The sequence below is a fragment of the Jaculus jaculus genome, chromosome 11 (genome assembly GCF_020740685.1).
Source record: "Jaculus jaculus isolate mJacJac1 chromosome 11, mJacJac1.mat.Y.cur, whole genome shotgun sequence".
In the NCBI taxonomy this organism is placed as follows: Eukaryota; Metazoa; Chordata; class Mammalia; order Rodentia; family Dipodidae; genus Jaculus; species Jaculus jaculus.
In genome coordinates this window covers 5,025,439-5,041,466 of record NC_059112.1, presented here as the reverse complement: position 1 = coordinate 5,041,466, position 16,028 = coordinate 5,025,439, and the positions used below count along the sequence as shown (strand labels likewise).

Genomic DNA, 16,028 nt, shown 5'->3' with positions numbered 1-16,028 from the left:
TGGGTCATTTTCCCCCAGTCACCCATGTAGCACCTTCTGGCACTAGACGTATGAGGTATGTGCACAGCCCTGTGCCCTTGCGTGCCCTCGAGCTGCCCTGCAGCAGGGGGCCCCCCCGTGGGGGCTGAAGTGAATGTCAGCTGCCCAGCCCTGTCATTCTGCAGCGGGAGTTTCTTCCCGATTCCACAGCTTGTTCTCCTGTGTCAAGCCTGGGTGATTCCCGGGTCTGTTTGCTCCCCTTGGTGGGACTGCTCTTAGGGGAGTGCCAGTGACCGCACCCAGACGCTGGTCTTCAGGCGAGGAAGCGCTCTTAGCCACTGGCGCCTCCAGCCAGCATCTGATGTTCCATTGGGAGTGTTGCTGCCTGAGCTGACTGCAATTTGGTTGCATTCCCGTCCTGTTACCTCCTTTGACCCTCCCTCGCATCACTCCCCTGAACACCCTCCACGGCCGCGTAAGGAACTCCAGTTGTGTTCTTGGCTCCGCAGGGTCCTACACCGCCAAAGCTTTATCACAGCCCTGTTTCCAGGCGCAGCCTGTTCAGGGACTTTGCCTTTCCATGTTTCCTTTAACCTGCTGTGTTCGTCATTAATCACCGTGACAGAATACCTGACAGGAACAATTTAAAGAGGAAGTGGGGCTGGAGGGATTGTTTAGCCGTTAAGGCTTTTGCCTGCAAAGCCAAAGGATCCTGGTTTGATTCTCCAGGACCCACGTTAGCCAGATGCAAAAAGTGGCGCATGCATCTGGAGTTAGTTTGCAGTGGCTGGAGGCCCTGGGGCTCCCATTTTCTCTCTCTCTCTCTTTCTCCGTCAAATAACTTTTTAAAAAGCTAAAATATTTTAAAAGAGGAATTTTTCATTTTGCCTATTGTTTTCAGGGATCAGTACTTAGCTGCTAGAGCCCATGGACTTTGTGAGAACATCATAGGGGGACCCAACAGAGGAGAAAGCTCTTCCCCTCATGACTGACAGAAAGCAGAGACAAGGGCCAAGAGGCTAGATATAATCAGGAGTGACCTGCTTCCCCCAGGTAGACACCATCTCCTGAATTTTGCAACTCCCAAAAGAGCTCCACTACATGGGGACTAGGGTTCAACACTGATATTTTATATTCAAAGGATGATAGCTACCAGTGTTTTATACTTTCCCCCCTCTCTTTCAGAGGCATTCTTCCTTAAACCATTCCTGGCTTGATTCTCCCTCATTTTAAAGCCTTCTATTAAGTGTTGCTTCTTTAAGAGCCTTTCTTGGCCACTCTGGAATAGTTTTGACTTTTCCTATTTTTTTTTTTTTGTCCATTTAATCCCTTGGTTTTAAGACAAAATTGTCTTTGAAAGTAAAACTATATGGATGAGATATATAAGATACATGTATGTGCACTAAAAGAATATCTCAAAATCTTAAAATTAAGATATGATGGAATGACCACTACCCTTGTCATGAGGTTATTCCATAGATTGAGTTATTACTCCTGTTTCTACTTCTATCCAAAAAACTCAATGTGTGGGCTGGAGAGATGGCTTAGCGGTTAGGCGCTTGCGTGTGAAGCCTAAGCCCCCCGGTTTGAGGCTCAATTCCCCAGGACCCACGTTAGCCAGATGCACAAGGGGCACATGCGTCTGGAGTTCATTTGCAGTGGCTGGAGGCCCTGGCGCGCCCATATTCTCCCTCTCTCTCTCTCTCTCTCTCTCTCTCTCTCTCTCCCTCTCTCTCTGCCTCTTTCTCTCTCTGTCACTCTCAAATAAATAAATAAAAATATAAATAAATAAATAAATAAATCTCAATGTGATTGTTCTGCATTGGAGACCTATTTTTTTTTCTTTTTACTCATATGTTCCATAAAATTACAATGTTGTTCTAGTCTATATTGATTATGATAATCTTTCTAAAGATATCTATTTTTTAATATACTAGAGGATAGTTGAGGAAAAAAATGATGACATAATCCATTTATTACTTGTATACACTGCCCAAAACCTGCTATGAGACAGCAAGTAAGGGTATTTGTTGAGGAAAGACAAAACATGATTATGTAAATTTTCTCAGATTTCCAGGCCTTTGCCCTGATATGCCATATCCATTACGAACTCATGCATCCCTGTGACACTGGAGAAACAGAAAAGTTCATTTTTGTTTAAAAAGAAAATCATGAATCTTCTCATAACACATTCATTCTGGGGAATGTCTTCTGCTGTAGGATTTGTGGGGATTGTGACTTCCACCTTTGTGAGGACCTTACAAACATCAATGCCATTCATTGAGTGTCTTCATCATACTGTTGGCCATCATATCACTTCAGGTTGAATTTTAAAATGATACTTTGTATAAAACATATTTAGAATTAATGATCCCTTTGTGTAGACCAGGTGAGAGGAGATTGGTAAGGCTACCTGGGAACTGACAAGGGAAGAATGAACAGAGTAGATAAATATTGTATTGAATTCTAGTCTTCAACCCTGGCTAAGATAGAATAATGGGTGTTTGAAAATAAGATGAAAATGTGTGTTTGATGAATTCACTGTGGATAAAATAACAGGATAGCCTTATTGAGGACTTTGTGAAACCTAGAAAAAATATTATTTTTTTCTTGATTTATGCCTTCTTTTTCTTCTTTCCTGTCTTACCAAGTTTTTGACAAGAAAACAAACAACATTTTGCAACCAAGAATATAGCAGTGGCCACACAGGCCATCAGGAACCCAAGCACATCCAGAGAGTGGTATTGGAACCAGGTGAGGTCATGGGCTGCCACCCGGAGGTGCTTGGCCCCTTTGTGGCGCATGACAAACTCGATCCAGAAGACGGCGCGGTCCAGGGGCTTCACTGGCTGGTCGTGGTGGATTCTCGATAGTCTCATGGCGTTCTCTTTATAACTGGAAGATGAATATATAGTCAGACATTAGTTCTTGTTTTTATGGAAGGTAAGTATGTTTTACATATCATAAATTATACAAGGCAATGTTCATTGATACATTGATTAAAAGTTTAATATTTGCTTGTACTTTTGCAGTTACACCGGAGTTTAGAAAGTTGTAAAGGGAAAAGTGTGGAAGAAATATGTTGTTAAAACAATGCTGAAATGCAGATGTAAACAAATTGGAAGGCTCTGTATTAAATGCATAGACTTATTTTCTTTGAGAGAATTTGGATGTCATGTGAACTATTGTGTCCAAAGGTGTTCTAGGACCAGGATGAGTAATCAACTATTATAGGGCCATCCATATGCATGGTCACAGATGTGTAATTAGTTTATAGTTACATATATATATATATATGGAAATGGTAGGCAGCATGAGTGGGTCATGAAGAGTTTTGATATAGTTCGCTGTGATAATTGCTCTTTTTCACATATTTGTACACTTGTGATGAAAATGACAATGGCTCAATCAGTAATGTCAGGAAGGAATAAAAATTACTAGCGTAATTTAATATATGTTATATGCACTTAGAAGGACTTTGACTTTGTAAGGGAATAAAAGTATTCCTCAAGAATTAGAGCCCCTAACCAAATTGGTAACAAAATAACAAGGCTTAACAGTTATAATATTTGCTGAAATAACATATACCAGACTTGTATGTATTTGAATGGTAAGGAACACCTTCCTTTTCCATTCTTGATAACTGAACCAGAATGTTTTTTTTTTTTAATAAAAAAGATGTTTATCAGGGGCTGGAGAGATGGATTAGAGGTTAAGCACGTGCTTGTGAAGCCTAAGGTCCCTGGTTCGAGGCTCAAATTCCCCAGGACCCATGTAAGTCCAGATGCACAAAGTGACGCACGCATCTGGAGTTTGTTTGCATTGGCTGGAGGCCCTGGCGTGCCCATTCTCTCTCTCTCTCTCTCTCTGCTTCTTTCTTTGTCTGTTGCTCTCAAATAAATAAATTTTATAAAAGATACTTAAAAAGATGTTTATCAGGGCTGGAGAGATGGCTTAGAGGCTCACGTGCTTGCCTGGGAAGCCTAAGGGCCCAGATTCAATTCTCCCAGTATCTATGTAAGCCAGATGCACAAGTTGTGAGCCAGAATTTGGTCTAACCTTGTTTTCTGTATTGATTAAAAGTTTCAGGGTGTATCTGTGGAGAAGAACAGAGGTGTGCGGTCTGAAGAGGGATTGGTGCTGGAAGGACTGGGGAAAGGTCAGTACGGTTGTCATTCACATGGCGTGTGCATGCTGGGCGCAGCAGGGGCTGCCTGCATGCATCCTGTGTGCACCGTTAGAGACAGTCCTGCCCTTGCTTAGCTGTACTGAACTGTAGCAATGGCAACGTAGTCATTTCATACCATTCCTGCAATTCCCAAGGCAAGCTATTTTTGTAAAATAACCTTTTTATTTGTTTCCCCAATCAGATTTTTTGTCAAAGATTTCTCTATTTGGAAAAATAAAATTTTACATTTATTTATAGAAAACTTTGTGAATGGAAATTAAACACACACATACATATGTATCCCTTTTTTTTTATCAGGGAGACAGGATAGTCAAGGAACATGTTCACATATTTATTACTTAACAGTTTATGCACTAGTATTTTCTGATCATTGAATAATTGAATAATTATTATTATTACTATGGAAAAATGTAATCTTTGAGTTTCTTGAGTAGTTTATTGAGTCAGGGAAAGACTACAAATTCTATATTCTGTATCCTCATATAATTTCAATAATATTCACCTTAGAGTTAATATGAAATTACTTAATATTAAATACCTTTACGTATTTAATGAGTTTTCTAAAAGTTTTTTCTGGTCTTGCATTAATAGTTTTTAAAATAATAATATGATTAATAATAAAATAAAATTAATATTCATTAGATTTGAAAAAGTCATATTTGTACCTAGTTTGATAATCAATAAAATTAATTAAATTATCAGCAACTAGCAAATGAGTAAGATTCCAGCTGAGTTGATATTGAGGTAAACATTTATGAAAACTAATGGATTATAGAAAGAATTATATTCCTAACCTCCAAAACAGCTCCTGTAACATAATTTCTATAATATCCTGGTAATCACAACATATTCAGAAATAAATATCATCTAATAATAGTGTTTGAAAACACCCAAATTAAAAAGTTACTTCTAAAGCTGGAGAGATGGCTTCGCAGTTAAGCGCTTGCCTGTGAAGCCTAAAGACCCCAGTTTGAGGCTCAACTCCCCAGGACCCACGTTAGCCAGATGCACAAGGGGGCACATGCATCTGGAGTTCGTTTGCAGTGGCTGGAAGCCCTGGCACGCCCATTTTCTCTCTCTCTCTCTCTCTCTCTCTCTCTCTCTCTCTGCCTCTTTCTCTGTCTGTTGCTCTCAAATAAATAAATGAAAATAACAAAAAAATTTTTAAAAAGTTATTTCTAAATGATTACAATTAAGGATGTTATGTCTTTCCTTTAGTATTTACTGAATTGTCTATAATATGTAAGTTCTTATTTATTAACTGGAAAACATAACTAAATCACAATATATTTTTTTAAGTTATACAGACTAATTGAAGTCAGTATGTGTTTTTCCAATTTCTGGAAATCACTTCAATAGTTGGCAATAAACCAAGCATGACATACATTAGTCTCAGTTTGTGATTGCCCAATACACCAATTACAATGTATGAGATGCTGGGAATCTTCCAGCACAAAGATTAGTCTCATCAGAGGGAAGGAGGGCTTGCCAGCCACAGCACTCACGAAGGCTCATTGATGACTGTCCTCAGGGCCCCCAGCAAGTCTGCACTTGTCATGGTGTTCAGGTTCACCTCCACGGCGGCTCCCTTGGCCTTCATGTGAGCGATGTTATCAGGCTGGTCAGCGATCATGGGGACCCCCACCATTGGGACCCCATGGTAAATGGCTTCATAGACCCCATTGGTTCCACCGTGGGTGATGAAAGCTCTGGTTTTGGGGTGTCCTAGTTTGGGGAGAGAGTTAGAAGTAGGTATGGATTTCAAGTTATCACAGTGGTAGACTTTCAGAGGCAGAAGAGGGCAAAAACCAACAGTAGGAGACAATGTTTCCTGCAAACGCTGAGCACGTGGGGGACAAAGCTACCCTGACATCCCACAGGAAGGAGGCGGGAAGTGCATGGTCTGGGAGGTTATTACTGAGCTGGGGCATCTGATGGAAACTTGAAATGTGATGAGGGTCTTCAGTGAAGATGGTTTAAGTGAGCTGTGGAAGGATGTATCTGTAACCTTAATGGCTAACTGTTTAACAATATCTGACCTAAAAGTGAAAGTGAAGTGTGGAGCTCTACTAATTAAATATGTTTAACTCACGCAATGTTAAACAGTTACTCAAACCAAGTGTTGCCTATCTGTGCAGTCTTTCTTGCCTGGGGGTCTTACCTAGAAGGTCATTCTGGGGGAGCCAATCAAAAAGCCGAGTATTGGATCCCAGTGTGGCTGGTTTCGGTCCTGTGTATCTCCACAAAACCTGTGAAAAACAATGCTGTGATTCTGCAAGCAAAAACTCAATGTAGGGGTGTGTTAAAGGACGGAGAATTATCTAGCATGGGCATAGCCTGCCGACTTTAGGAGGAAGTTGAGATGAGGCTTATATGTGGAACTTTGCAAACCTTGACATACATAGTAAGACCGCTCTCACCTCCCTGTTCATAACAGGTTCCCTAGACATCTACTATGCAGACCATTGTTAATTTTATGTTTATTATTAAAAAACTTGTGTAAAAAACTTGAGTGTAATTTAAATAACGCAACAGCACATAAATTAGGTGAGTGTAATCAATGAGAATATGGGGTTTAAAGCCCTTAAGATACACTTTGTGCATTCATTTAGTTTTTGTGATTCAGTAACCTTTACTGTCATGCTTCAAACGTAACATTTTATACGTATATGTAGATGTTGCTTCTACGATCAGTTTTCTTTCCATTGTTTATTGATATTGGACAACTCTTCTTCCCTCCCCACTTCTTCCTATCTCTTTCCTTCCTTTCAGATTTCCCTCTCTCCTTCTGTCTTCTCCTCTTCTTTCTGCTCTTACATCTCTTTCTTTTTCTCCTTCTTCTCCTCTTGTGCTGGAGCATTAGATAAAGTTTTCTTATACTGCATTTTCAACAAAGTACTTTTGTTAGTATTTTAACATTTTTTGCATCATATTTGTTTTGAGGAAAATGAAATAAATGTCCAATCAAGTATTAAAAGACAACCTATAATAGAAAACTGTAGAAATAAACTCCCCAAATTGTGACATACTGTTGAAGCTATCATCTCATAGTTGTGAGAAAGCAGCCAAAAAATCAGCTGATAGGAAGAATTTGTGGGTTTTTGTTTTTTTTTGGCTTATACTCTCAGGGGGAAGTCTCTTGATGTCACGGGACAGCATAGCATGGGCAGAGGCTGGACCATTTCTGCCATAGCAGGTGTAAAATTAGCAGCAGGAGAGTAAGCCAAGTACTGGTAATGGGGAGCTGGCTATAGCTCCCCTAAGACTGCCCCCAAAACACACCTCCTTCAGCAAGGCTCCACCTACCAAGTAGCCACCAGCTTAGTCACAAGTATTCAGAACACATGAGTTTATGGGGACATCTGATTCAAACCACCACAGATGCCTGAATAACACTCTAAACTTTATGCAATTTTATGTGCTCTAGCCAATGTATAAAACTAAAGAATCTTAACATATTTTATGAAGAGTAGTGCATGGAAAATAGAAATACAGAATTATATTTATATACATCAAGGTTAATTGAATATCATAAACTATAAAATGAATGTTATTTTGAAATAATACTTAAGATTTTGTTTTTTAACCATAAAATATTTAATTTGGAAACAATAATGACTCAGACTTCCATGGACATTTTATTTTAATAAAATATTAATGAAACTCAGAGATTTAGAGTGTATTTTGTTGTTGTTGTTCAAGTTAGGGACTCACTCTGGCCCAGGTTGACTTGGGACTAACTCTGTAGTCTCAGACTGGCCACAAAATCATGGCAATCGTCCTGCCTCTGCCTCCGGAGTGAGTGCTGGGATTAAAGGCTTGTGCTACCATGCCAGGTTTAAGAGTGCTTTTTTAGGCATGATGTCTCTCTGCTCTGTGTTTAATCCCTCTTTCCTGGGCCATGTTGTCAGAGTACCTAGTCACACTCAGTGCTGGTGCCATGATGTCAAGTGGTCTAATGAGTTTTGTCTCTACTCAGTTAAAGTTAATAACCACAAGAGTATGCGTTCCCATGGTAATTCAGTAGGCAAATGATCAGACATGCCTAAATACACCATTCATGTGTTACATCAATATCTATTTAAAGTTGGCCTTAGTTATGCTTAGTGGACTGCAGATTTTAATTTTTGTTTGCAAAGAACAGCATTGGCTGCACCTTTTCAAATAGTCAGAAGCTGCTCCGTTCTGAGAATCAGAGGTTGTACTGACCTTCTGGGGAAGCTGGGCGAGGGCAGAGGCAAAGAGATTGGCCTTTTCTTCTGGAAGGGTTTTGACCATTGACCCCAGAGAAAACACCACAATGCCATGTTCCCCTGAGCTCTGGACAAATTCTTCCATTTCCTGCAGACATAAACATGGTTTGCATTAGAACAAACAAATAGGGCTGGAGAGATGAATTAGTTAAGGCACTTGCCTGAGAAGACGAAGGGCCCATGTTCGACTCTCCCACATAAGCCAGATGCACAAGATGATGCAAGCATGCAAGGTTGCACACACACATGGTGGCACACATGTCTGCAGTTTGATTACAGTGGCTGGAATCCCTGGTGCGCCATTTTTTCTTCTCTCTCTCTCTCTCTCTCGTTCTCTCTCATAAAAACAAACAAAATGTGCATCATCTCTGGGATGAAGATGTATTTACTTACAATTCTGGCTGAGAAAAGTTAAAAGATATGTAGGAGAAATTCTGAGACTAGTTCTGTCTCAGGACATGTAGAGCCTGTTTGTCTTGGTAAGAGTAAACATCTCTGTAAGTCGCATAAAATATACACAAGAACAAAAATGGCATTGAATTACCAGAGGAGAGAACAGGCAATAGGGGCAGCTGCTCTGATCTGTGGTGGAACTGTTACTGTCTGTGCTTGACTGTGCCAACTAACAGAGTTGTTGGAAATTTGGAATATGTTTAATGGACTAAAGGCAGCCTAAGAAGGTACCAAAGTTGGCTTTTAAAATGATCACAGCACTTACATAAAAACTCAATAATGGACTGATCTATTTTCCCACTAGAAATTCATTCAGGATGATTTTTTCTCAAAGAGCTTCCATTTTTATAAGCTTAGAAAGAAATTTGTGAGTAATGTTATATATGGTACCATATTTTAGAATAAAATAACTGATAATCTCCTGTTATTATGAAACATTATGTTATTTATGAAACATTACTTCTTACTTTCTTCATGTGTAAAATCCCACAAATTTTGACCTAGTGCTGATCTGTTAATTTGAGCCTTAGAGCAGAAATTAAATATAAATTCCTACACAAATAAAACTATCTGAGTTCTCAGTTTTCCAAGCTGGGCATTAGAAATTAGTGGAAGTGAATTCTACTTCACAATAATTTTTGTGAAGGCCACTTTCTAGAGATGAGGCCTATGTACTTTGTGGCCTCTGAATTACTATATTTGTCAAATTATGGATAGAGAATTATAGAGAATAAAAATCATTGAAGTTAAATCGACTGATACTGTTAGCTTCTTTAATTCCAACAGAATATTTCCAAAATCTCAAGGAATGTCACTATGGCTGTTTGATTGACTTTTTACTTTTGTTAAGTAGAAACTTGGTATGTTGTCCAGTTTGTACTCAAACTCAAGATTCTCCTGCATCCTGGTCTCAAGTACTAGGGTTACAGTTTTATTCCAGTGTGCCCAAACATATATGTATTAACTGAAAGTACACATAACTACCATACTGACGTGGACTGAATCTCATTGCTTCTCTTGTGATATATCCAGAATAAACACAAAAGTCACAACTAGTCTTCATTTGATGAAATTATCTATTTATTAATAAGCTGAGTTTTCCTCTTGTAAAATATGTGTGAGTTACTTTGTGAGGATGTATATGGGCAAAGGAAAGTAGATACAGTAGTGCAGGATGTAATATTACCCAGCGAGCTATGCTTGCTGTGTGTCTTTCTCTTTATTCTTTAGACATTGGATCATTAGCCTCCCATACAACAGTCTCCAATAGAGTGCTCAGAGTTATAACTTGACTAATAATTAAAGCACGTTCAGAATGCTAGCATGAAGTTTTACATTTTAAATACGGAGCGATGGCTCACTGTGTAAGAACATCCAGTCTGCAAGGATGAGGACTAGAGTTCAATCATCAGCACACATATCAAAGTCCAGGTGCGGCCATACATGCTTATAAACCACATGGCTCCCAAGCCTGAGGACCTGAGTAGGATCCCAACGCTCAGGTAATTCCAAATTCCAAATACGGTTCTTGCACGTGCAAGCCAAGTACTCAGGAGTCTGACATAGCCAGATCTATGTGGCTGGCTTATTAGACTTATTAGTTAGACTGTACTTTCTCAAAGAACAAGATGGGGCTGGTGAGATGGCTCAGTGGTTAAAGACAGTTGTATGCAAAGCCTAACAACCCAGGTTTAATTCCCCAGCACCCCTATAACGCCTGATGCACAAAATGGCACATGCATTTGGAGTTTATTACAGTGACAAGAGTTACTGGAATACCTGTTCTCTCTCTCTCTCTCTCTCTCTCTCTCTCTCTCTTTCCTTGCAAATAAAAAAGCAATTGAATAAAAAAATTCTGGAGAGCAAATGCTGAAAACATCTGACATTAACTTCTGGCCTCAACATGTGTGCATACACAAATGAAGCCATGAAAGTATGTATATATTCATGCACACATGCATGCTCACATGGGAAAAATAAATATACTGCTATATGACATACCATTTTCTTTTCTACTCCAAAAGATCCTGACATCACACACATGAGAAATCAATGCAATCTTTGAGTCTATCCAATTTGTTCATAGATGATATGAATTCTCAGTTGAAATAAACTGCTTGCTGGTAAGATTATCCAGTTGTTTTCTAGAAATGTCTAAATATTGATCATATTCCTTAAAATAAATAGGTTAAAAGCCAAACTCACCATCAATTCAAAGGGACTTTTCCCACTGATTCCTCCCAATATACTAGAGGACAAAACTGTCCAATAATCATCCCCATCAAGTTGTGGGAGCACTTGCAGACTGACTGCCCTCAGCATGCATTTCTCGCACTCATCACGATCGGATGAAGGCCTCTTTCTCTAAGTAGCAGGTGGGCATGTGATCCTGTGCATGGTTCTGTTGGGCTGCAGGAGACTATAGCCTCTTTCTTGGTGATCTCTGTTGCTCTGCCTTCCCTTCTTCCATCCCGGTATCCAAAGTACAGACTCATAGACACTTTCAACACAAGACCTCAATCATTTTATTCTTCAGCTGGAAAAAGGGTTTATTTACAGGCTCAAGGGGAAGCCCCATGATTTCAGGAAAAACGATGACATGAGCAGAGGGTGGACATCACCCCCTGGCCAACATAAGGTGGACAAAAGCATAGGAGAGTGCCAAACACTGGCAAGGTGACACTGGCTATAACACCTGTAAGCCTGCTCCCAACAACACACCGCCTCCAGGGGGCGCTAATTCCCAAGTCTCCATCAGCTGGGCACTTAGCGTTCAAAACCCCCAAATTTACGGGGGACACTTGAATCAAACCCCTAAAGTGAGGATTTCCAGCAACACACTGTAATGAAAGCTGTTACCTCTGAAGGAAATTCTGGTATTTCATTATAAATTTCCCCAAATCTCCACCATCTGCAACTTACCTTAGGTAATGGTTTGGCAGGTTTGCAGTGCAGTCCTCCCACAAAGTCAAAATTGGGTAAGTATGGACGAGGAAACTCGAAATCCCAGTACGTCCGGATTAGCCAAATCTCAGCTTTGCCCACAGTCTCGCATAATGTAGTGGGTCTCCCTGAAGAGCATACAGGATGTTAGGTGGGGTACATTACCACGAACACAGATTTACTGAGGAAAAATGTACCAATGATTCTTTATAAGCAGATCAGGAAATATTTTAAGTCCTGTAGAATACTTATCATATCTAGATATCTATTAATAGATGTGTATCACATATCTATGATAAGCATTTAAGGACAGGAGAAAGGACATCTTATAACAGAGGAAATGAGGATTTAGGAGACAGTGAGTTAAAAGTAATACATTAATATTTAATAACAACAAATCAACAAAAATTTAAATATAGCCACAACTACTGATAAACTTAGCATTCACTTTTTCCTCTAATCCCATTGCAGAAGACAGATTTCCCCTATCAGCTAATACTCCTGTCATCTGTCACTTGTTTCCAGTGTCCACCCAGGAAGAATTGATCTCTGTTTATACTTTCTCATGTCCACTGTTATACATATTATGTTAAAGAGTCCCACCAAACTCAGCCCAGCTTTGTTTCCTGAGTCAAATCCAGCTCCTTAAATTAATTTGTCATGCCTCCATAAGAAGTCCTTGATTAATTCATACCCTAGACAGCTAAACTTGGGATGAAAAATACATAAGTGTCACCAACATTTCATACTCACTCTCATCATTATGTTCTGAAGACAATTATCAATAACTTCAAAAATTTGTGAATAAAACTGAGTATTCTTAAATGACACTGGCACCCAGTTCCATACCCAGAGAACATGTTTTTCAACTGAGAACATAAAACTTATGACATAAACCCTTTCTTAAAAAGAGTTATAATCAGAACTGGTGATGGCATGGAGCCAGGCTGGATAGCTGCTAGTAGTCACCACCTGGCAATGCTTCAGTAACGTCCCTGTCTGAGGGCACTGAGCTTGAAGTTCACAGACCACATGAGAACCTGCTCACAGCTTCACACCAACATGGAAATGGCCTATATTCAAAAGGTGGTAAGTAAGTTCATGAATTACCTACGTTTTAAATGTTATACTAAGGGACTATAGCACAACAATACTGAATTCATATTTATAATGCAATTATTTTCCTATAATTATATTTTCTTATAAACTAGGTATAATTATGGTGACTAATTTCATAAATATTATATAATTAATATTAATTATTACTGTTGAGGCATTCTACATATAGTGCTAATGATTGAGTATATAATTTTAGAGGTTCAGGATGAATTTAATGAGATAGTTTATTTATTTATTTGTATATGTATGCATGTATGTGTTTCAGGGCACATGCATACATACAAAGCCTGTGTGGGGAGTGCAAGACACTGTTCATATGTACCTTAAATAAAAATTGTCCAGCACTGCCGGCTTGGAACAATGCCAGATACTGTATTTCGGATGCAATGATATTTACTTTGAAACAAATATAGTAGAAATTTAAAACTATGTGCAAAGCTAAGGATTCACTTACTATTTATTTATTTATCTTTGTTTACTTCTAAGAGCAAGAGAGAGAGAGAGAGACTATATGGATGACTATGAGTGGGTGCATCAGGGACTCTTACACTGAAAATGCATTCCAGATGCATCTGCCACTCTATGCACCTGGCTTTACATGGGTACTGGAAAATTAAAACCAGACCTTCCAGCTTTGCAAGCAAGTTCCTATAACAGCTCAGCTATCTCTCCAGCCCAGGATTTTTATACATAATGTATGTTTATGTTAGTTATAGAAACAAGTATCTACTATGAAATCATTATTATACAATTAATTGTTATTCTCCAAAATCCACACGTTGAAACCTGACTATGTTTGTGGAAAGAGACTTCAGATGCGATTCAGGTTAAAGAACTGAAGGGTGTAACCCTAAGCCAATATGGCTGCTGTGTCTCTGAGAGGAGGGAGGCTCCAGGATGCTCTGGTGCAGAGATGCAGCTCTGTGAGGCAAGAGAAGGTAGCCATCTACAAGATCAGGAGATAAGCCTCCACAGGAAACTGTGCTAGCAACCCTGGATGTTGGACTTCCAGCATCCAGGTGGAAGGAAGTGCCATTCTTACAATTGACCCATGGATGGCATTTAGTTCTCATTCGGAAATCAGGACACATTTCAGTTTCTGACTGAAATAAGATAGAGTTTTTTTTTCTTATTCTTGCAACAAATGATCTACTCTTTTTTAAAATTCTTTTTTAGTTTTTTGAGATAGGGTCTCACTCTAGCCCAGGCTGACCTGGAATTCACTATGGAGTCTCAGGGTGGCCTCGAACTCATGGCGATCCTCCTACCTCTGCCTCCCGAGCGCTGGGATTAAAGGCGTGCACCACCACGCCTGGCTAAATGATATACTCTTTATCAATATAACCAGGACACCTTAGAAAAGGAAAATTCATTGTATTGAGAGGTATCCTGTATCTAAGGGGGGAAAAAGCCATCTTCTCTTAGATTGACATATATTCATGCATAGTTTGTCTTTGGTTTGGGAATATTCAAGTAAATTTCAAACTATAATAAAGCCACCTGCTTACAAAGTGTAATCATGGAAAAATGATTACTGTTTCTTTCTTATCAATACATTTTATATTGCTGTCACTTACAGAGATCTAGGTGAAACTCACTTAATAATATGATGCCATTTCATTTGCTTTTGGACATTTCTTGAACTTTCAATATGTCTTTTGGTGAATAGTACTATGAAAAAGGAGATTCACTTACCTAATACTTCACTGTAAAACTTGTTCCAAAACTCATAGTCATATTGCTGGATCCAAAAGTCAAAGAAACCTGAAAGTAATACATTTTTCACTCTCTCTGTGAAGGTCATTCTGTCAGTCAGCTCTCCCATACTGACAGGAACATAGGACAGAGGCACTGGAAGCTGGCCACAGTATTTCTCGATGGTGCTTCCCATGCTGAACCGCAGCGTGTTCACGAACGGTATGTGAAGCAACTCGGCCACCAGCTCCCCACAGGGAATCACAGGGTCTATCACCATCACGTCGTACTTGGACTCTTGCAGCTTCCTCATGAAAGTCTCATTGTAAACTGCACTCCTACAGAGAATTTCAAACTGCTCAGTTGTTTTTAGAAAGAAATCTCGCAATTTTATTGTCTTTTGCCACAATGACAAAGTTGGCATGACATTTACCATTAGCTCTACAAGGTCATTCAACGAACGTTCAGCAACTTCTTCATTTGGCAGAGGAATTGCCTCAAAGTTCAATGTAGAAGGTTTGCTGCGACCCAGCAGGACATTGTGCGTAGTCAGAACCATCACCTCATGCCCTCGCTCTGCCAGTTCCTCAAGGATAGTCTTCACATTGAGCCAGTGACTCATATCACAGGGCCATACCAGGACCCTGCCACACAGCCCACAGCCAGCACAGCAGAGCTGCAGAAGTAAAATCGCCACAGCCCATTTCTCAGGCCCCATGAGGCGTCTCTCATACTGCTCTGCAGAGTAGGGATATGTGCTGCGTAAGTACTAATGTGCCTACAAAAGAAATCAAACATTAACTTCCAGAGTTATACAAGCTCCATACATGGACAAATATCTCTTTCCTGGATAGATAGCAGCTTAGATCAAAAGGTAATCAAACATTAACTTCCAGAGTTATGAAAGCACTTAGGTGGACATATATATGTAAGTACCATTATCTAGGCAGAGAAACTTTGGACAACATTTAAGAGATTAAAGCCATTTAAATATTTATAAGTAATCGGGCTTAGTTTTATGATAGCTCTATTTTACACTTCTTAAATAGGCAAAATAATGGATTTTTAAAAATCTAATGTGTTCTAAATGTAGTAGAAGAATCCATTCAAACACATAGCAATTATTGTGAAGCATCATTGTGTGGGACGTGAAGGTTGACAACGCGGTGGTAACTTTAGGATACGGCACTTTACTTAAGATTGGTTACATACTATTATGTAGTCAAATACTATATGATAAGATGAACATTCTTCATATCTTTTATGGTTACCTGTGTCAAAACTTCAGAGAAAAATAGCTTCTTTTATGTGAAGGGAAGGAAAAATAACCTGTTTTAACAGGAGCAAACACCTCGCTTGAGCAGAAGCACTGCCCCTCCCCTGGACACAGCATGGCC

General features: G+C 39.4%; 1 protein-coding gene across 1 annotated transcript; it reads right to left on the bottom strand.

Annotated features, from left to right (window-relative positions):
• Positions 1-2,046: 2,046 nt before the first annotated feature.
• Positions 2,047-15,358, bottom strand: LOC101615565 (UDP-glucuronosyltransferase 2A3-like). Its single transcript, XM_045161340.1, has 6 exons — positions 14,632-15,358; positions 11,797-11,945; positions 8,378-8,509; positions 6,330-6,417; positions 5,674-5,893; positions 2,047-2,874 (listed from the first exon to the last, which is right to left on the bottom strand). Exons 1-6 carry the CDS (start codon positions 15,347-15,349, stop codon positions 2,595-2,597), a joined length of 1,587 nt encoding a protein of 528 aa, XP_045017275.1. The 5' UTR covers positions 15,350-15,358; the 3' UTR covers positions 2,047-2,594.
• Between the last annotated feature and the right edge of the window lie 670 nt (positions 15,359-16,028).

Excerpts from the sequence above, each read along its gene's own strand:
- LOC101615565 (XM_045161340.1), bottom strand. The coding sequence starts at position 15,349 with ATGGGGCCTGAGAAATGGGCTGTGGCGATTTTACTTCTGCAGCTCTGC. Across the intron at positions 11,946-14,631 it reads GTTTTACAGTGAAGTATTAG|GGAGACCCACTACATTATGC; the intron begins GTAAGTGAATCT and ends TATGCTCTTCAG. Across the intron at positions 2,875-5,673 it reads ACAGTCATCAATGAGCCTTC|TTATAAAGAGAACGCCATGA; the intron begins GTGAGTGCTGTG and ends TTCATCTTCCAG.